Below are 22077 nucleotides of genomic sequence, written 5' to 3' on the forward strand. Positions count from 1 at the left end.
TCTGCACAGAGGAAGTTCGTACAGCCTTTTTTCCGCTATTCGCTATTGGCGCACATGTGGCGATGTCGGAGACCGGCGAGAAGCTGAGTAAAAGGTTGTTAGGACTAGAATATAGTTTATCCATGGTTAACTTTGATTGTATAATGTCCTTAACAACATGGACTGTTTCCACATATTAAGTTCAACAGCATTTCTCCTAAAATTGAGAATATCATTTTGGCTGTGGCTAATAACACAAAAAGAAAACTTTTGAAAGTTTATTTTTCAGAACGTGTTATATTGATTAGATATTGCAATATTGACCATCAGTATATTATAGAAATTTTTATTTGATTGTAGCTTTTCGGGTGCATTTTAAATGCCATAATTAGATACATTATCACAAAGATAACTTTCAGAAGATTGCATCATTCATTGTTTACATTTTAAAATTGCTTTAATCATGTATTAGACCATTGGGATTTTTTTCGCATAGATCAAAAGATTCAAGAATTGCATCATCCTTAGCAATGTTTACGTTATAAATGAAACTATATGCCTTGAAATATTTTTCTTGAAGTTATGGCTAACAGCAGGTAAATTAACTGAGGATTTTAAAGAAATTAATTTATATGAGGTGTCTAAATTAGTATTTAATATTACAAGCTATTTTTTAAGCTACAGTATATGGCCATAAATGAGTCACATTGCAATTTTTACACCATACATTTCATTGAAAAACCAAATAAAAAAAAAAACTTGTTGTAAGGTCAATTTTAGATCAATTTCTATGATGTTTTCGCAAAATCATGCAGAACAGCCGCGTTTCGAGTTCATCCGGAACAACGTTTTTATTCGTTGTTTAGTCACGCCATGTCAAAAATGTTCAGCACGTCAACTTCCGGTTTTACAGCGTCTCATAACTATGGCAGAACGGATTCATTTTTACGGCTTTCAAGTACCAGATCTAAAGAAGTATCTGCAAGATAGGGGTATAAGCTGCAGCATAGGCAGGAAAATAGATCTTGTGCGCTTATGTGAGCTTGCAGAGGAACTTCGTCTTGAGGTAATCTTTTTTTCACTGAAGCATTAACCCTGATTAAGCCTATAAAAATTTTCCCCATTCGTAGTCAGAACGACAAAAATAAAAGTACATATCATACATTTTTTAAATAATTCAAATTTATATTATTTCTGGATGATTTTGTGGTTTAGTATAAACATCTAACACGGGTTAAACACATAATCATTCTGTGTAATGATGGCTTTAGGTTTTGACATCTACAAATGACGAAGAAGAGTACGCTGTGTTTGATGAAAGGCGCAGGACGGTGACAGTGGGGGACAACAAAATTATTTTAGACCCTGTAAATGCTGTGACCGATTGGTAAGACTTTAATTTTCAAACTTTTATAAAATTGTTTCTATTGACCATGTTGACTAAGCTTTTCAGTATTTATACATCAAACCAAACAGTAAGGGGTTAACACACACTCAAACCCACTTTAGTTTTCACAAAGTGAACTGAGCCCACATGATAGATGCCTATTAAGAACATTTTCATAGCAGTGGAAATTTAATTACTATCTATATAGTATATACTACTTTTAAAAAATTTGCAGGAGTAAGGATTTGGCCAGTATACCAGACTTTGAATCGTGTGATGTGCTGGTATACTTTATGAGATGGTGCGGGTGGACTCACGAACGACTAAGACTTTATAAGCAGGATAATGGTTATCGCTTACACATGGCTTGCCATATCGACGATGTCAAAGCTGCCTATCATGTCCACCAGGAATATATTTACTTGACGGCAACTTGCATGCCTGAGACCAGACAAAATGCCCAGCCTTATGATGTCTGGATCTTGGCAAACAAGACAACTGGTGAAATTTTGTCAGGTGGATGCACTTGTGTGGCGTAAGTATATTTCAGATTAAGGTAACCTTATGTTATAGAGTTGCCTCTAAGCCCCTGCGGAATTTCCCTGCATGTAGTGACATAATACCCAAATTATTCTGGATTCCCATTTACACTTCCTTCCAGAGTAGGAAGCCCAGACACCCTTCTATCTTTTTTTTAATGTTCCCTGCTAATTCAATTGTTAAGGGAAGACATTGCTTTTCAGTCATGGTGTTCTCTGTTTTCATGAAAGCATTATCTCATAAAACTGATACAGTATATGCAGAAATGTGTAGTCACATTCTTAATATTGAATACTATATACAGTGAAATATTTGCCCGCATTTTATTTTCACCCCATTTGCCCTACTCACAGAGGGGCAAATTTAAAACGTGGCCAATTAAAAAAAAAGTAAGAAATGAAACGGGGCAAATTTAAAACGGGGCGAAAAGGGCGAAAATAACCCTGTATACAGTAATCCAGGTTCATATTACAGTGGACCTTCGGATATCTTGTCTTCTTTAATTGATAATTCACGTATTCAGACACTTAACATATCCGGACAAATTGACTAGGAACCAAAGCGTCCAGACAAATGAGGCTCCACTGTACATGTATTAGTAAGAATTAGAAATAAAAAATAATTCAATTCTTAAATGTATTTTTTTCAGGGACAATGGAACTTGCAAGCACTGTGTTGCTTTTCTATTTTCCCTATCAAGTTTTTTTGAGCGACACAGAGACCGAGGAACAGAAGTAGGCACCGACATGCAATGTGTCTGGGATAAACCTAGAAAGAAATCCAATCCCCAGAAGATCTCTGACATAGATATGAGGGTGGACCAGACGCATCCCCAACCAACATCCGCAACTACTGAATCTTACAACCCAGTCGTTCCCATTCAAGGTCCAGTGGCCAACCATGAGAGGGACTTCTATGAATTGTGCAGAGGCACAGGGGCGCTTCTGTTACAAACTTTGTATGATGAGTCTTTTGTAAGTGATGATGATGATGATAATGTACTTCCATCAATGTCAGATGCCTGCAAAAATATGCTACCCCCTTATGACATTTTTTCTGTAAATGAAAAATTGAAGAATATTTTTGATAAGAAAATAATTACCGAAATTGAAGACCAAACTAAAGGGCAGGATGAAAATCAAAAATGGTATGAACAAAGAATTGGTAGAATTACTGCTTCACATTTTTCATCAGTGTTGCATTTTAGGTTTACTGAAAATGAGGAAAACTATATTTCAAAAATGATTATGGGGAAAACTTCTAAAGTATCTGTACCCTCTTTGGCATTTGGCAAGCTACACGAACCTGTCGCTAGACAGTTATATTTTGAACAATATAAAAAGCAGCACAAACATGCAGAGATTAAGTTATGTGGCTTATATGTAGACTCAGATTATCCATTTTTAGGGGCTTCTCCAGATGGTGTTATTAAGTGCAAATGTTGTGGTGAAGGATTACTTGAGATAAAATGTTCCTTCTTGTATCAAAATAAAATGCCCAAAGATGCTTGTATTGATGACCATTATCATATTGTCTTGGATGAAAATGAAAATATAAAACTGAAATTTGATTCTCCATGGTACATACAAATTCAAGGCCAGCTAGGTGTGTGCAAAAAACAGTGGTGTGATTTTGTATTTTACACAAAAAAGGGCTTTATTGTTGATCGTATATATTTTGATGAACTCATCTTTCAGAGGATTGTTGAAAAATCTGAAATGTTTTTTGAGAAATACCTCTTTAGAGCACTAAGACAATTGTAAAAATAATTATATCACAGCAGAAATGTGGTTTTAATGCCTAACACTTAAGTTTTCAACTCAAGTTTAAAAAATGAGACATGTACAATTTTTGTTACATTTTATTTGATTTTCATTCAAGAAATTATATTACTTGTTGTAATACATAAATTTTATATCAGAAGTGAACACAATAAAAACTATTTCTGAACACAGATGTCATCTATAAGTAAAAACATTCCAGCATGGAACATCAATTCCTTACTTTTTAACCAAAGGCTTTTGAAGATTACAAAGAAATGCACATATGACAAGCATTTGATCAGCAAGGGGTTTTAAATTTGTTGGCATGGTATTGGACATCATCTGAAATGTTTTTAATCTTCCTATAGCCCTCTCTACATGGATGCGGAATTTTGCAATGTTCCTTGTATTTAGTATTTCAGAGGCAGACAGATACTTACCTTTACCCCAGGAACACTTCCTTGTGAATGGGGGTATCATAAGTTTAGCTCTGTGTTGAAGCAAAAGATCCCTGATCAAAAATCCCCTGTCTGCCATTATCTCATCTCCAGGTTGTACGCTGTCCAGGAATCCACTTTCCTTAGTGATGTACCTATCGGAAACATTGCCTCCCCACAAATTTGATATGAATGAAAATGCACCAGAAGGTGTCACACCAACCAATGCTTTATAAGTATTATGTTGTTTATAGGAGCTAAATGTCTGAGACTGAGCAGTTGGATTTCTTGGTTTTCTTATAAAAAATTCAGTGCAGTCAATAATACAGTTTACATTTGGAAACTTAGCTCTGAAAGATGAAGGCATGAATTTTTTAATTACATTTCTGGAAGGCCATTTTAATAAAGGTTTAAAGATTGTAGCCATGAAATTGACCCAGGTGGTGAAGACTTGAGAAACTCTGGAGGTGGATACGCCAAATAAATCTGCCATGACAAATGTAGTCAAAGCGAGTCGCAATCTGACCAGAGTTAAAACAAACTCCTGAAACCTGCTGAGCTTCCTTTTTGGGCCTGACTTTGCATTTAGACTGTCTTGCTGATATATTTTCTTTGTAGCACTTCCTTGTCCTGACCAATACTTCAATGTTGGTGAAGCCTTTTCCAAGATATCTTAACAGAGAGAAAAAATATTTATAAGAAAATGTTGCCTTATTATAGTAAATTAGACTTTAATTAACTTTTGTGATATATTAACTTTATTCATGTTGTTAAAAAAACTAAATATTATGTACATGTATTAACATTTATAATATCACTGAATTTATTGTGCACCAGTCCATACCATATACACCGTTTAGGATCCTCTTAGATGGTAGTCCCGTATACATTTTAACATTTCTGTCATCTTTCACGACTTTGTCGACAAAGAGTTCTCTCATGAGTTTCTCGGGATCCTCTAGTTTGGTTGATTTCTCCTCCAAAACCTTGATATCTGCAGCAGTGAGTGATGTTTGGATTCCTATATCTCTGGTTGACACGTCATTACTGCAAACACTGCCACTGATATAACAGTGGTCCATCTCTACATGAGTACCTACAGTATATATTTTCAATGTAAGTTTTGGTGCAGTAAGCTTACCTCAATCTAAGTTGCCAGAATCTAAAAGAAAATGTATTTTTTTTTTAAATCAAAATTTTTCACCTGTGACAGGAAAAGAATCAACTGTTGGGCACTCATGATCAGCCACTTCTATTTCGTGCGTTACAGGCCAACTTCCATTCAGTTCTCCAGCAACAAAATTATCATTGTTAATCTGTGGTTGCTGAAAAATATTAATACTTAAATTAAAAAATAAATAAATCAAGCTTTCAAAAATACATTTTAAATAATCAGTAATACTAGTGTTTTTATTGATCTACAATGAAATTTACTGGAGCACAAGTTTATATATGCAAATAATCTTACATACAAGTACACTTTCACTGGCAACCAAGGAGTCAACTGGGGGTTGAATTGAGATTTCAGACTGAGTGTCTTGTACTGCAGGTATATACTGTTCCCTCTTAGATATTGATGTTGTTGGACGAGTCTAAAGATAACAAATTATAAGAACTCAAGACTAGCATGTGTGTCTCTAAATTGTAATACTCAATACCTTATTTAAAAGCTCAAACAGTTCTCAATTTTGTGTTTAAATGTCCTACAATTTATCATAAACAAATAGCATTTTCCATATATTTTGATGCATGTTTCTACACTATATATCCTGATATTAACACAAGACACTCGATGCATCCATGAAATCATGATGCCAACTTTTTGATATTTGACAATCAAAACCACAACAAACCTTCAGACTTTCCTTAAAATTATTATATGCAAAGAGCTCTGGGTACGGATGATTTTCTGTTGGTCTGCCTTCCTTAAAATGAAGAGAGCATACTCTGTGGTTTCTCTTTGGCTCGTAATTTTCTCTTCTCAAGAGGTCCAGCCAGCGTTTTCTTAGTGCAGGCGCTTTTTTTCTGGGTTGGAAAGGGGTAAAATCTTACATCTTTCATGTAACCATATCTTCCTCTTTTTCTTTCATCAGAATTACATCCCTCCGCAACACAAAAATAGGATTTTGTTTCAGACGACATTGAGTAACTATTGTAAACAATTTTTACCGGAAGTACCTCTGCTGAACATTTTCTGTAAATCACGTGATCGGTGCGATAAAACGCAAATAAAAACGAACGTTCCGGATGAACTCGAAACGTGACTATTGTTCATTTTCTAGTCTTAAAATGCTAAACAAAATGATGTACAAATGATGGAGAGTAAATTATGAAATTGTCAAGACAAAAAATTCTAACATCAACTATCTGTCTCTGACATCTGTACACATTAGAGCCTCAAAGCTTTTATTTCACACTTGACCTGCACAATGCCAACAGATAAAATTGTTTTGAAATAATGTGAAGAAACTGCAAAGAATTCTGCATTTTATGGTGTTTTAGTCATGACAAAATGAGCAACAAATAACACTGCAATAATGTTGTAGAAAAATGTATATATTGAAAAATAAAATGGACAGATACTGTAGCATTTTACTCTTTTTGGGAAAAAAAATCAATGTAGTCCTTAGATTTTTTTAACTTTAATTTTGTATATTTTGAATAGGATAAGAAAATGAGATCCTAGATGTTTAAAAGTCAAGTAGGCATATTGAAAAATGAATGGTCTTCAAAAGATTTCATTTTGTGTCCTTCGGACCTTGAGGGCCTCAGAGAGGGTGTACAAATTCCACTCCATGGACAGCAGAACTCTGTTCAGCAGAGATTCTACCAAATATTTTCACACTTCTATAGGCTTGCATCTCTCAAGGTAATCCAATAGCCCATCTTCACTTTGAGCATGTAAATCTGTGTTCCTCTGTTGTGTTGGTGTTGAATAGAACTAGGTTATCTCTCTGTTTAATAGGTATTGAAAAGATATATAAATTGTAAAAAAAAAAAAAAAAAAAAAAAAATATTCTGAGTCCTTTCACTAAAAAGGTAAGAAGAACTGAAATACACAATGTATGATTTGTGTTGGACTATTAACTAACTTAAGGTATTATGATGATTGAAAGAGCATCATGAACAGGACTTGAAATTTATATTTATTCTTACTAGCAAGTTAGATATTGTCAACATTCTTTAAAACAAAACAAAAAAAATCTATACATTCAGACACCACTTTTGTAGTGTGTACTTACATTTACATGAGTGTATAAATGTTCTGGTTAAAATGTCATCAGTAGTGACACAAAATGAATCTGAAGGCCTTTCATTTCACATAATAATGAATACATTAACATCAATATTATAAATGTTAAAAAAAATGAATGTATGTAGTTCAAAAAATACTTTCACTTTTAGTGAGCAGAAGAGGAGGCTAAAAGCCGAGAAGAAGGCTAAAGAGAAGGCAGAGAAGCTAGCTAACCAGCCCCCACCTCCAACCAAAGCCAAAGCTGATTCTGACAAGACCAAGCCACAAGATGAGGAGGAGATTGGTGATCTGGTAGGGGATTTTATGGGCATTCACACTTTGAAGAGTCAGAAAGATGTCTCATGCATTAAAATCTGTTAATAATTGTAGGAATATTTTGCTCTGAGATCCAAGGCTGTAGCAGACCTGAAATCTAAGGGGAACAACCCATACCCTCACAAATTCAATGTGGAAGTATCATTGACGGAGTTCATACACAGATACAATGATTGTGAAGCAGGGACTGTGATGGAGGAAGAAGTCAGCGTCGCAGGTGTGTATAGCTTTGTGATAAATTAGTTCTGCGCTAGTTTATCAAAGAGGACTTGTTTGCTACTTTTAGGAGGCCTTAATAAATTTTTTGGCTTCAAACTGTCTGAGTGAGAGCTTTTTTGTCTGCCAGATTAACATTGTTTTGCACGATATTAAATTATGTACAGCAAAACTCGTTTATAATGAAGTCACTGGGACCTATGAAATTACTTCGCTATATCCGTATTTCGTTATAACCATATATGAAATTCATTAAATTTATATATATAGCTGGGGATCCAAGATGACTTCGCTATATCCGTAAATTCGCAATATCTGCTTCGTACTAAAGAAGTTTTGCTGTATATCTCTTGTATGAAAATTAAGGTAGACTATTGAGCTCTGTATTTTTCCAAAAAAAAAAAAAAAAAAAAATCATGAAAATTGATAAGAAACATGAAGAAATTTAAAAAATGCCCATCTTCTTTTGTCCATTGTTCATGGGTTTAATCAAAATCAATACTGAACTAAATTTAAGTGCGATTTTTGGTTTAGAATTGCAAACAATAATAAATTGAACTGTGATTTAATTTCTGGTCTTCCTTCAGATAAAGGGTCACATTTGGCCTGTATTGTACCTTGTCCTTTCTATCAGTGATGTTTCTTTCCATTACAGGCAGAATACATGCCAAGAGAGAGTCCGGCCCCAAGCTTTTATTTTACGACCTCAGAGGGGAGGGGGTCAAAATTCAAATTATGGCCAACGCCAAGTAAGTGAGATGAAGATTAAGTCATATTTTGAAGGAACTGAAAAAAAATTGACACGATCAAAGAGAGCCTTGATACGGGTCTGTCGAAGGAAAGTTACAAGTGTACTACAATAAGTACAGTAATGTTAAGAACAAAATACAGCAAATAAAGAAGGGATGTGGAACAGTAATTGTATGTTGGGAGATTTATAAATAATGAAACAGACAGACAGACATACTTAAAACTTCTTACAATAAAAACTATTGGACATAATATAACATAAGAGATATATTTGTAAAAACAAGTAGAAAGGGGAGTGATATTTCTCCAAAATTTATTTGTCTTTCTCTTATCATAAATAGGCATGCAACTTTGAAAAACATTGAGTTGAAAACTATTGTGTCACAATAAAAACACTGACAGACAGAAGGACATGCAGACAGACCTCAAAATCTGTAGGTGTCTTCCTCTCAAGGCCAACGTTTGAAATAGTCGTAATGAAAATTGATATATTGCTTAACAAGGATATACAGACAGACAAAGTAATATGACACCACATTGTGATTCCTATATGGCTCCAATTTTCAAGCAGTGCCCTAATAAACCTCTTGTAAAAATAATTTCTCTGACAGATATCTGAAATTAAAAAAAAAGACACATGAATGACAATGTATTTCTTGTTATGTGAACATTCTGATTTTTGTGTGTTTGTAGATATTACCCAACAGAGGAGGAATTCTTTGAAGCCAATGATAAAGTAAAGAGAGGGGATATAGTGGGTGTGAGGGGAAAACCAGGTAAGGATAAAGTAAAGAGAGGGGATATAGTGGGTGTGAGGGGAAAACCAGTTAAGGATAAAGTAAAGAGAGGGGATATAATGGGTGTGAAGGGAAAACCAGTTAAGGATGAAGTAAAGAGAAAGAATATAGTGGGTGTGAGGGGAAAACCAGTTAAGGATAAAGTAAAGAGAGGGGATATAGTGGGTGTGAAGGGAAAACTAGTAAGGCTATTAAAAGATGAAATTCTGGGTTTTGATCAGCTTACATATGTATGTTTCCATAGTTTTATAAATGGGAACTACACTGCTGTATTAAATCAAACCTTGTGTAAATAGAGCTGTTAAAAAGCTTCATTATAGTTGTGTGTCATTTTAAGATTTGTGAGTATAATACTTACATTTAATGTTGAAAACTTTTGAGAAAAACAGGAAATATTTGATAAATAGAACAAAATATATCTAAAGATTCTCAACAGATTAATTGAGAATACTAGGTGATAAATATGACATATGTTGCATATATTTAACAGGTAAAACAAAGAAAGGAGAACTTAGTATAATTCCGACAGAAATTGTTCTGCTGTCCCCCTGTCTCCACCAGCTTCCCCATTTATACTATGGAGTCAGGGACAAGGCAAGTTATGGCTACACTTCCAGTATTAAATTATAGAAAGAATCACCTTGTAACCAAAAAAAAAAGATTTTGCATAAAACTTTCAATAAAACTGTGTATAGAGTTTAATATGATTTTAGTTTACAAGTGAAATGCGAATTGTTGTAGGAAACCAGATTTCGCCAGAGGTATCTAGATCTTATCATTAATGAGCCAGTGCGACAAAAATTCATTGTTAGAGCAAAAATTATCAACTATGTGAGAAAATTCTTGGATGAAATGGGATTTTTGGAGGTGAGTTATCTTTCTTTGGTCTTGATATTTTTTGAATGAGAAAATTGATTGACATTTTTATCTCTTTACTTTAAACATCATTTTGTTGATTACAAATCAGTATATAAAATAATATTATCTGAAATATATATTCTTTGAATAAGATACTGTGCAATGAAATTTTTTTTTTACACTTGCAAAAAAATGTTTTCAACTTTAAAATGGCTTTGATTTCACTTTTTGTTGCTGCACAAAACATTGCCAACATGATGTTAAAAATGTTCTTGATTTGTGTTTAGGTGGAGACCCCTCTGATGAACATGATTCCAGGAGGGGCCACGGCTAAACCCTTCATCACCCACCACAATGAACTAAACATGGACCTCTACATGCGAGTAGCCCCAGAACTCTACCTCAAAGTTAGTCTCTCAAACTCTCAGTATTTCGATTATATCCTTCTTTAATATTGAAGTAGATGTAATATTTATTTCAAATTAGTGCCACTGGAAGTAAGTGATGAAGTTATTTAACATTGTTCACTGGGGTTGTGATAAATTTTATGCACATCTTAAAGACATTGCCTTCTGGATCAGGCAATTCGTTTTCTTTCTCTTATTTTGAGTTCTCATGGCAAATGAAAACAATTAGTTCGAAAACCTATTTTTTAGCTCTACTGGTCAGAGACCAGAAGAGCTTATGCAATAGTAATGTGTCTGTCGTCTGTCCGTCTGTCTGTCTGTCCGTCTGTCTGTAAACAATTTTTCAAAATGCTACTCCTCCTACAGTTTTGGTCTGATTTCAATATAACTTGGCACACAAGTAGACTACAATAAGATACATAATTCTGTGTATCGGTTTTTGAGGGGATGAACGGTGTTGCCATGGTTACTAAAAATAGAAATTTCTGTGAAATTCTTTCAAAATGCTACTCCTCCTACAGTTTAAACTGATTTCAATATAACTTGGCACACAAGTAGACTACACTAAGATACACAATTCTGTTTATCGGTTTTTGATTTCGATGAACGGTGTTGCCGTGGTTACTAAAAATATAAATTTCTGTGAAATTCTTTCAAAATGCTACTCCTTCTACAGTTTTAGTCTGATTTCAATATAACTTGGCACACAAGTAGACTACAATAAGATACACAATTCTGTGCATCAGTTTTTGATTTCGATGAACGGTGTTCCGTGGTTACTAAAAATAGAAATTTCTGTGAAATTCTTTCAAAATGCTACTCCTTTTACAGTTTTAATCTGATTTCAAGATAACTTGGCACACAAGTAGACTACAATAAGATACATAAGTGTATCGGATTTTTGATTTCGTGAACGGTGTTGCCGTGGTTACTAAAAAAGAGAATTTCTGTGAAATTCATTCAAAATGCTACTCCTCCTACAGTTTTAGGGGATTTCAATATAACTTGGCACACAAGTAGACTACAAGAAGATACATAATTCTGTGTATAGTTTGTGATTTCGATGAACGGTGTTGCCGTGGTTACTAAAAATAGAAATTTCTCTGAAATTCTTTCAAAATGCTAATCCTACAGTTTTAGTCTGATTTCAATATAACTCGGCATACAAGAAACCATTACTAAGATACACAATTCTGTTTATCAGTTTTTGATTTCGATGAACGGTGTTGCCGTGGTTACTAAAAATAGAAATTTCTGTGAAATTCTTTCAAAATGCTACTCCTCCTACAGTTTTAGTCTGATTTCAATATAACTTGTCCCACACTTAGACAACAATAACATACATAATTCTGTGTATCGGTTTTTGATTTCGATGAACGGTGTTGCCGTGGTTAATAAAAATAGAAATTTCTGTGAAATTCTTTCAAAATGCTACTCCAAATACAATTTTAGTCTGATTATAATATAAATGTGGCATGTTTTATAAAGTAGACTGCACTAAGAATATAAAGAGACTGTTAAAAAGCTTCATTATAGTTGTGTGTCATTTTAAGATTTGTGAAAAGTTTCAATTTCCAACTGCTTAAGTACTTTTCTCTTCCTTTGCTATAAGTACAAACAAAATATATCGAGAGATTCTCAACAGATTAATTGAAAATTTATCACTAAATTTCATAACTGTTCCCTGTTTGAATTGTCAAAATCCAAGACATATATGGATTCTTACCAAACAGAAAATTTGAAATGTCTATTGTTTTTGGTGTTCCTAAAGAATGGGTGGACAAGGCAATTTTGGATCACTTTGAGTATTAACAAGTTAAAAATAAAGTGTAACCAAAATATATTACAACCACTTGCATAAGAGCGACGTATAACATGGTTATTTTAATATGAACATATGTACAAAAGGAATGCCTTATTGCCATGAATCAAAATTCAAACAAGGATACATTAGTGTCTTATCATTAATGACATGTACCAAAAATGGTTTTTAGGTCGCACTATCAACTATGTGAGAAAATGCGGGGCTATCGATCGGTGTCGTTGGAGGTGACATTTTTCTCTCTCCATCTCTCTCTCTCTAGAAATTAATTGACATTTTTGGAATCTTCAGCGATGTCTAAAGATAATTTTTTTTTAAATGTGAGGACACGCAAAATTAGTATATACAACATTTAATGTGCTAAATTTTTTTGAAAACGGCACAAAAAAAAAGTGATTTAAAATTGCCTTGATGTCACTTTTTGTTGAAGAATACATTGCCAACATGATTTAAAAAGTACAATTTGTGTGTAGGTGGACATCACTCTGATGAATTGTAATATTTAACAGGCTAAACCCTTAACAATGGAATCACAATGTTTAAACATGTTTTTTGTTAAATTAAGTGTGAGCACACATTTGTCGGCTCAAAGTTCTCCTTTTAATATGACATTATTTTGTTCAATATGCAACTATAATATTTATTTCAAATTAGTGCCACTGAAAATGCGCTGACTATGTATTCAGACGATGAAAAATGCGTGACCCTGATTACCTATTGATATTCAACAAATCTTCAGGCACCATGCCTTCGATATTTATTTAGTTTAACTCGAAAAAAGCATTTTAAATTCACATCCGTACCATAAACATAAAGTTAAGATATCGGGGGTTTATATGATGGAAAAAAATAAACATTTTATGGAAGAAAATTTGATATGTCTATTGTTTTTGGTAGTTGTTCCTAAATTTGTGTGTGATGATATTTTTCCTTTCCTTTAGATGTTGGTAGTTGGTGGTATTGACAGAGTTTATGAGATTGGACGACAGTTCAGAAATGAAGGAATTGACTTGACCCACAATCCAGAGTTCACGACCTGTGAATTTTATATGGCGTATGCTGATTACGACGATCTGATGAAGATCACAGAATCCCTTGTTTCAGGTCAGTAAACAACTATTGATATTATTTTCTGGAATTATGAAAAAAGTTCCTGAAAATGAACAAGGATATGTAGTATATATAAATGTTTTCACTATAAAATGAAAGGTATGTTTAACAGACATTTTATGCAAAATTACGTTAATAACAGCAAAACATTATTTGTAGTGACTATCTCTATAGAACCTTGTAATGTATGTCACAAACCATCAATGTTTATATTGAAAATGTTAACAGTTCATCTTCAAGTCATACGACTCAAAAGGTTTTAGAAAGAGTAGCTGATGATGTTTAAGGATATGGGCCTGATTCTAATGATTACAGCCTACCCTTTTCTGAAGCTACACTACAATAAATAAAATGAAAAGTCTAGAACTCTCGTCTGTGTACACAACAATAAATGTACTCAATCTTTTATAGGAATGGTAAAACATATCACAGGGGGGTACAAGGTGACGTATCACCCCAAAGAGCCAGAGGGAGAGGAGTGGGTGGTAGACTTTACCCCGCCCTTCAAACGCATCAGTATGCTGAAGGGTCTAGAGGACCGCTTAGGGGTCAAATTCCCAGACACCAAGGAATTTGAATCTGAAGGTAAATTAAGATGCATTAAACAATTCTTAGTAGGGGGAGAGATTGTTCTTTTTCTGAAGGAAATGAATCTGATCAATTACTTTAAATGTACTTAAATAATGCATTAAAAATTTTGTGCAGTCTTTCTTTCCATTTGATTAGCAACAACCATAAATTAGCACACTTATATTTTCAAAATGACCAGTATTAGTTAAAGTCAAAGTATGAACATGTATATGTATTATTGAATAAGTGAACCTGAAGCAGCACCAAAGACGATAAAATATGAATGCTGCTAAAATAACTGCATACATATATACTGAAAGGAAAAAGAAACGCAGGGTAGCATAATATTCGAAATATTTTTGACCGCTCGACCGAAAATTACGAAAATTGGTCAGATGAGAAATTTAGTTACTATGCACAGAAATTATTGTTCAGAATTACTGAACCGTAAAAATTATGACGTCACATAGGGAAAACGCTTAAAAGTCCAAAACACGTGCAATTTGACGACGAGTTTGTCAACAAATCTTTTTGCACCATTTAATGCACCTGAGATATACACATTGTTTTTCAACATTTAAAGACGATAGGAATTTCTTGCAATCTTGGTGCAGTTTACGGAAGTTCCATGGGGTCTGATTTTCGTATTGCCTATTTAATGAAATAGGCAACAACGGGTAACTAAGCAGTTTCTTGTTAATTTTCCCCCATAAAGCGTGTTACCCATTGTCAGAGAGGGCCTGGAACTGTTTTCATTCAACCGTGACGATAACGTTAACGCGAAACAGAGTCATGCTACGAGCGGGTTATTCGTCCTGTCATCTCTTAAATCGCCACCTTACTACCAACAAAACCACCTTTTATACAGTAGACTATCATAATCATTACGTTCACACAAAAAAAGAAAGAAAACTATTCCGCAATTTGGGCTTTTGCACCAGTCAACTTACTGATGTGTTCCTCTCACTGGCGCATGCGCGCGTCGTATGACTAATTTTTTGGCGTGGTTATCCATGCCCATTATACCCAGGGATTGAAAGATAAACACTCTGATGAATTCCATACAAAGGAAAAATAACGGCCATGTCAGATATGCAGGAGAGGCATAAAGACAATGCGAGTTTTCGTTTTTCACTTTTGGGGGGTATCGTCATATGAACGTCAATAACTCATTAATTATTAAACAAAATCAAATGGGATTTTGGTTATATCTTTTTGAAAGATGGTTTTAAAAGATAGATAGGAATGCTGAAAAATATTAAAAGAAAAATGAATTTAATTCACCTCAAAAGTTTACACTCTTTTTCCTTTCAGTATATATGATTAGTGACTATCATCCGAAGTGTTTTTGATAGCAAATTAAATAATCTTCATTTTATTAGCTCTACTGGTCAGAGACCAGAAGAGCTTATGCGATAGTAATGCGTCCGGCGTCCGTCCGTCTGTCCGTCTGTCTGTCTGTCCGTCTGTCTGTAAACAATTTTTCAAAATGCTACTCCTCCTACAGTTTTGGTCTAATTTCAATATAACTTGGCACACAAGTAGACTACACTAAGATACATAATTCTGTATATCGGTTTTTGATTTCGATGAACGGTGTTGCCGTGGTTACTAAAAATAGAAATTTCTGTGAAATTCTTTCAAAATGCTACTCCTCGTACAGTTTTGGTCTGATTTCAGTATAACTTGGCACACAAGTAGACTACACTAAGATTCATAATTCTGTGTATCGGTTTTTGATTTCGATGAATGGTGTTGCCGTGGTTACTAAAAATAGAAATTTCTGTGAAATTCTTTCAAAATGCTACTCCTCCTACAATTTTGGTCTGATTTCAGTATAACTTGGCACATAAGTAGACTACACTAAGATACATAATTCTGTGTATCGGTTTTTGATTTCGATGAACGTTGTTGCCGTGGTTACTAAAAATAGAAATTTCTGTGAAATTGTTTCAAAATGCTACTCCTCCTACAGTTTTGGTCTGATTTCAGTATAACTTGGCACACAAGTAGACTACACTAAGATACATAATTCTGTGTATCGGTTTTTGATTTCGATGAATGGTGTTGCCGTGGTTACTAAAAATAGAAATTTCTGTGAAATTCTTTCAAAATGCTACTCCTCCTACAGTTTTGGTCTGATTTCAGTATAACTTGGCACACAAGTAGACTACACTAAGATACATAATTCTGTTTATCGGTTTTTGATTTCGATGAACGGTGTTGCCGTGGTTACTAAAAATAGAAATTTCTGTGAAATTCTTTCAAAATGCTACTCCTCCTACAGTTTTGGTCTGATTTCAGTATAACTTGGCACACAAGTAGACTACACTAAGATACTTAGTTCTGTGTATCGGTTTTTGATTTCGATGAACGGTGTTGCCGTGGTTACTAAAAATAGAAATTTCTGTGAAATTCTTTCAAAATGCTACTCCTCCTACAGTTTTGGTCTGATTTCAATATAACTTGGCACACAAGTAGACTACACTAAGATACATAATTCTGTTTATCGGTTTTTGATTTCGATGAATGGTGTTACCATGGTTACTAAAAATAAAAATTTCTGTAAAATTGTTTCAAAATGCTACTCCTCTTACAGTTTTGGTCTGATTTCAGTATAACTTGGCACACAAGTAGACTACACTAAGATACATAACTTTGTGCATCGGTTTTTGATTTCGATGAACGGTGTTGCCGTGGTTACTAAAAATAGAAATTTCTGTGAAATTCTTTCAAAATGCTACTCCTCGTACAGTTTTGGTCTGATTTCAGTATAACTTGGCACACAAGTAGACTACACTAAGATACATAATTCTGTGTATCGGTTTTTGATTTCGATGAACGGTGTTGCCATGGTTACTAAAAATAGAAATTTCTGTGAAATTCTTTCAAAATGCTACTCCTCCTACAATTTTGGTCTGATTTCAGTATAACTTGGCACACAAGTAGACTACACTAAGATACATAATTCCATATATCTGTTTTTGATTTCGATGAACGGTGTTGCCCAGGTTACTATAAATAGAAATTTCTGTGAAATTCTTTCAAAATGCTTCTCCTCCTACAGTTTTGATCTGATTTCAGTATAAGTTGGCAAACAAGTAAAATACACTAAGATACATAATTCTGTGTAACGGTTTTTGATTTCGATGAACGGTGTTGCTGTGGTTACTAAAAATAGAAATTTCTGTGAAATTCTTTCAAAATGCTACTCCTCCTACAGTTTTGGTCTGATTTCAGTATAACTTGGCACACAAGTAGACTACACTAAGATACATAATTCAGTGTATTGGTTTTTGATTTCGATGAACGATGTTGCCGTGGTTACTAAAAATAGAAATTTCTGTAAAATTGTTTCAAAATGCTACTCCTCCTACAGTTTTGGTCTGATTTCAGCATAACTTGGCACACAAGTAGACTACACTAAGATACATAACTTTGTGCATCGGTTTTTGATTTCGATGAACGGTGTTGCAGTGGTTACTAAAAATAGAAATTTCTGTGAAATTGTTTCAAAATGCTACTCCTCCTACAGTTTTGGTCTGATTTCAGTATAACTTGGCAAACAAGTAGAATACACCAAGATACATAATTCTGTATATCGGTTTTTGATATGATGAATGATGTTGTCGTGGTTACTAAAAATAGAAATATCTGTAAAATTGTTTCAAAATGCTACTCCTCCTATAGTTTTGGTCTGATTTCAATATAACTTGGCACACAAGTAGACTACACTAAGATACATAATTCTGTGTATCGAATTTTAATTTTGATGAACGGTGTTGCCGTGGTTACTAAAAATAGAAATGTCTGTAAAATTGTTTCAAAATGCTACTCCTCCTACAGTTTTGGTCTGATTTCAGTATAACTTGGCACACAAGTAGACTACACTAAGAACATAAAGAGACTTTATCAACGATCATTATTCTATTTAATGCTGTTTATAAAGTTTCAAATCCCAGCTGCTTAAGGTCAAGATCTAGTAAATGAAGGGTGCCTACAGATTTATCAAATTCAAGAAATGAATTCCTTTAATGATGCTTAATAACTTTAGCTTGGTCAAAAAATGTGTTTCGGGGCATAATTTGTAGGAAAATAAGATGAAAAACCATATTTTAAACTGTCATTTTCAATGAAAAATTAAGAAAATTAGTCATGAATATGGGAGTTTTTTCCATATCACACAAACAAAATATATCCAGATTGCCTACAGTCTTTCAGAAAACGGTAATTTGTATGTTCTTGGTCTCTTCTTTTAAATAATGTTAAATTGAATATAGGTATCCGGACTACTTTTCAGGTTATTTCAAATTGAATTCCATGAAAATACTTTATTTTCTACATAATTCTATTAGAGCCGTAAAGTACGGGAAAAAGAAAGTTGAAAGTGATTATGACGTCATAATGGATCTAGCACCAAAAAGTTAGTCTAAAGTTATTTACTAGATCTTGACCTTAAGTACTTTCTCTTCCTTTGCTATAAGTTCAAACCAGTAGAGCTTCAGTCTCGACAGAGACTTCTGGTTCTATTAGGCGCTAGTAAATTTTTGGATGACTTTTGTAGGCACTCGTAAATTTTTGGATGACCTTTGTATCAAGCATGAGGTGGAATGTAAACCTCCCAGGACAGCAGCTCGACTCCTGGACAAGGTAATGTTAATTCGAAAGAAATAGAAATTCGTTAAGAAACGAAGTAAATTCATAGTCATTACAATATAAATGATATGTCACATACAAGTCTTAGGTTAAAGAATTTTTGAAAAATGATTGAAGCATCTCCATAGTTTTAAAATGTCAGTTCGGCTTGCTCTACATCAGAAGAGCTTTTGGTCAAGTATGTATCACCATTCTCTGTTTTTTACATGTGTACTGAACGATTTAGTGAACAAGACAGTAAATAGAAAAAATAAAGCCTTCTATCATGGTAGGATGTTTTAACTTGAAATATTTTGACAGTCTCAAATAAGACTGGATTTGGAAAACTCCAAAAGATTTCTTAAAGTATTAGTATGTGTAGCTGATGATGTTTATGGATATGGGCCTGACTGTAATGATTACAACTCACTTTATCTGAAGCTGCACTACTACAATTACACATTATGTTGTATCGTGTATAATTTGCAGAGTTCAAAACTGTACAGAATCTTTTAAGGTTTTTGAACCCTTAGGTAGATTCTGTAACTATTGCTCTTAAATGGTATCATTCTCCATTTCATAAATGTTCCCAGTTTTTGATTTTTATGCCACTTATTAGTTGGCATACGCACCACTAGGACTACCGCATGGACAAATTCGTTTTTATACTGTACATGTAATACATTAAGGATAAATAATACACTAATCCTTTTGTAAACTTTTGAAGCTTGTAGGAGAATTCATTGAAGAAGAATGTGTAAACCCCACATACATCATTGATCATCCCCAAGTCATGAGTCCCTTGGCAAAATGGTGAGTCAATGGATTATAAAGATTTAACAATCTGACAGTAGTTATACAGCTTTATTTTACACTAATGAAAAGGAAAACTTCTGATTTGATTATATTTATTATTTTTTCATGTTTCTAGGCATAGATCTATACCTGGATTGACAGAGAGATTTGAGCTGTTTGTGTGTAAGAAGGAGATTTGTAATGCCTACACTGAGTTAAATGACCCAGTGGTTCAGCGGGAGAGATTTGAACAACAGGCAAAGGTGTGGAATATTGTAATATAGGGTATAGATATTATAGATAGTTAAGGTATTATTAAAATTGTATTGCATTGTTGTGTCACAATGGTCTCAGTTTAAGAAGAAATGAATCATTGGTACATTGTTTTAATTGTTGGACTCATTTACAAAATCTTTGACACATTAATATCCCCTTAAGGATCCTCTGTACAATACTATATTTTACTCTGTACACAGTTCTAAAATCAGTTATTTTCATGGATTCAAATCTACAAAAACAAGGGAAAAACCACATAACAATCCGTGTATAATAGGATCTACAATGTATAACATTAGTTACTTTTTACATTTGTAAATTCTTTATACAAGATATCTTGAACTGCTTTTTACAATAATATGTGTGGTCTTTCAGGACAAAGCAGCAGGAGATGACGAGGCAATGTTTGTAGATGATAACTTCTGTACGTCACTGGAGTATGGCCTGCCCCCCACAGCAGGATGGGGGATGGGGATAGACAGACTGACCATGTTCCTCACGGATTCTTACAGCATAAAGGTACATTAAAAAAAACCTAAAGGTGTATTAACAGCATAAAGTTGTATTGCTGTCTAAAGGTGTATTAAAAGCATAAAGATGAACTACAGACTCGTATAGGATATTGTGAACTTGAGACAATTCCTGCAGTTCAATTGTAAAGAAATTTAAGTTAAAATATCTCCATCACGTAGCATAATAAAACTTTGGCAGAAATGCCTGAAGAAATGTTCCGTTATAAAAGAATGGGTACAGAGATCAATCTAGGCTATGAGGATAGTTAATGTACAGGTATGTTCATAGTTATTAGGGCCCCGCTCTGTAGGTGCCCTAAACTGATCAGTCTATCCCTCCATCCATGATAAAGTTTTGTCATTCACTTATTGACCTTTAGGTAAAACTCACCTGTCTTCAGAATAATTTTTACACCCTGCACCTGTGTGCTAGGGAGATTGATAAGTTTTTTTTATCTGATTGTGCTTAAATGCTTGATACTGATACGAACTTTTAAAAATATTGCGATTTTTGTACAAATTTAATACTGCTTTTAGAGGTTAATTTGTGGACCTATTCATGAAGATATTTTGTCTGTTTATATTGATATTTACGCTAATTTGCAGGAGGTGCTGCTATTCCCTGCCATGAAACCCGACATCACCAAAAAATCGGGAGACGATCAGGACAAACAGAACCCAGGGCCTACAAGCTGACCAGGCTAAAAATAGAACAGACTCAGCGGGGAAATCTGTCCCCAAAGACTTGACAGTTTTATCTATTTATTTGTGTCATTGCACTGTGCAGATCTTTGGTGTACTTTGTTACATAAAAAAACAGTTGTAAAGGACACAATGTTTTTGATTTTTGTTTACTTACTGTCTGCATGTAGTTAAATTGTAGGGTTGTTGCATAGATAACAAAAAGATAGAGATTACGTTATTTTAAACTCAGTAGCACCTGCAAAGTAAGCAGTTCCTTAAGCAGTAATTGAATATGAATAAGTGCATCGTTGTCTGTGCCAAAGCCGCTAAAATATGAAGCCAGCTTATTAGGTCACCTGAATCACTCGCTATCTTGCTATCTGTTTTGTCTTGCCTTAACATTTAAACATTTTCAGCTTCTCCTCTGAAACCGCTCAGCCAATTTCAACCAATATTGGTTTATAACATCTATGGGTGAAGGGGAACAATATTTTTGAATTTCATGGTCCCTGCCTCCTTAGGACCTGAGGGATGAGACCAAAACCACGAAAATTAATGCAATATTTAAAAATCTTCTTCTTCACTCCTGGGCATAAAGCAGTCAAACTGTTTGAATGATTATGATGAGCATTGAGCCTTTCACCAAAATTGTGAAATTCATGGCCCTAGGGTCAGGGGTTCTTGTGCTAGGGCCAGGTTCTGTTGAATATATAGAGATGTTTCACATTTTGGTCTTGTACTTGAGAAAACTGTGATGGCAAACTGACAACTAAACTTGTCAACTACCCATAATTATGTAGCTCTTTACCATTATCACTTGCGTGGGGGGGGGGGGGGCTTAAAGATAATCTGACGTGCAATGAAAACAAACGTATTACCTAAATCCAATCAAAAGAGAACTTTTTTTTTTACATTGGAGCGATGTAAGGTTATTGTGTCCATAAGCTGTCAGCCTATCTGTATAGGTC

At 34.1% G+C, this 22077-nt stretch overlaps 2 protein-coding genes and 1 pseudogene across 3 annotated transcripts; 2 read left to right on the forward strand and 1 right to left on the reverse strand.

The window, feature by feature from the left end:
* Positions 1-21260, forward strand: LOC134267824 (lysine--tRNA ligase-like). 2 transcript variants are annotated; one of them, XM_062750039.1, is made up of 16 exons: positions 41-94; positions 6772-6975; positions 7512-7653; positions 7732-7894; positions 8549-8642; positions 9337-9419; positions 9931-10034; positions 10182-10307; positions 10586-10705; positions 13469-13631; positions 14049-14222; positions 18772-18857; positions 19570-19655; positions 19774-19900; positions 20289-20432; positions 21032-21260. In XM_062750039.1, the coding sequence occupies exons 2-16, from the start codon at positions 6824-6826 to the stop codon at positions 21119-21121; spliced, it is 1854 nt and encodes a 617-aa protein (XP_062606023.1). In that variant the 5' UTR covers positions 41-94; positions 6772-6823; the 3' UTR covers positions 21122-21260. The 2 variants fall into 2 exon arrangements, with proteins under 2 accessions (XP_062606024.1, XP_062606023.1); XM_062750040.1 differs by lacking the exon at positions 6772-6975 and having other exon boundaries at positions 1-94.
* LOC134267810 (uncharacterized) lies at positions 887-3736 on the forward strand. Its single transcript, XM_062750018.1, has 4 exons — positions 887-1045; positions 1251-1366; positions 1602-1901; positions 2556-3736. The coding sequence occupies exons 1-4, from the start codon at positions 905-907 to the stop codon at positions 3667-3669; spliced, it is 1671 nt and encodes a 556-aa protein (XP_062606002.1). The 5' UTR covers positions 887-904; the 3' UTR covers positions 3670-3736.
* Positions 5010-6279, reverse strand: LOC134267811 (THAP domain-containing protein 11-like; annotated as a pseudogene).
* Positions 21261-22077: the final 817 nt, after the last annotated feature.

The sequence above is a fragment of the Saccostrea cucullata genome, unplaced genomic scaffold (genome assembly GCF_032062105.1).
Source record: "Saccostrea cucullata isolate Sc308-1 unplaced genomic scaffold, CSIRO_AGI_Scuc_v1 ctg948, whole genome shotgun sequence".
Lineage (NCBI taxonomy): Eukaryota > Metazoa > Mollusca > Bivalvia > Ostreida > Ostreidae > Saccostrea > Saccostrea cuccullata.

Excerpts from the sequence above, each read along its gene's own strand:
- LOC134267810 (XM_062750018.1), top strand. The coding sequence starts at position 905 with ATGGCAGAACGGATTCATTTTTACGGCTTTCAAGTACCAGATCTAAAG. Across the intron at positions 1,367-1,601 it reads GTAAATGCTGTGACCGATTG|GAGTAAGGATTTGGCCAGTA; the intron begins GTAAGACTTTAA and ends AAAAATTTGCAG. Across the intron at positions 1,902-2,555 it reads GGTGGATGCACTTGTGTGGC|GGACAATGGAACTTGCAAGC; the intron begins GTAAGTATATTT and ends TATTTTTTTCAG.
- LOC134267824 (XM_062750039.1), top strand. The coding sequence starts at position 6,824 with ATGAATGGTCTTCAAAAGATTTCATTTTGTGTCCTTCGGACCTTGAGG. Across the intron at positions 9,420-9,930 it reads GGGTGTGAGGGGAAAACCAG|GTAAAACAAAGAAAGGAGAA; the intron begins GTAAGGATAAAG and ends TATATTTAACAG. Across the intron at positions 10,706-13,468 it reads CCCCAGAACTCTACCTCAAA|ATGTTGGTAGTTGGTGGTAT; the intron begins GTTAGTCTCTCA and ends CCTTTCCTTTAG.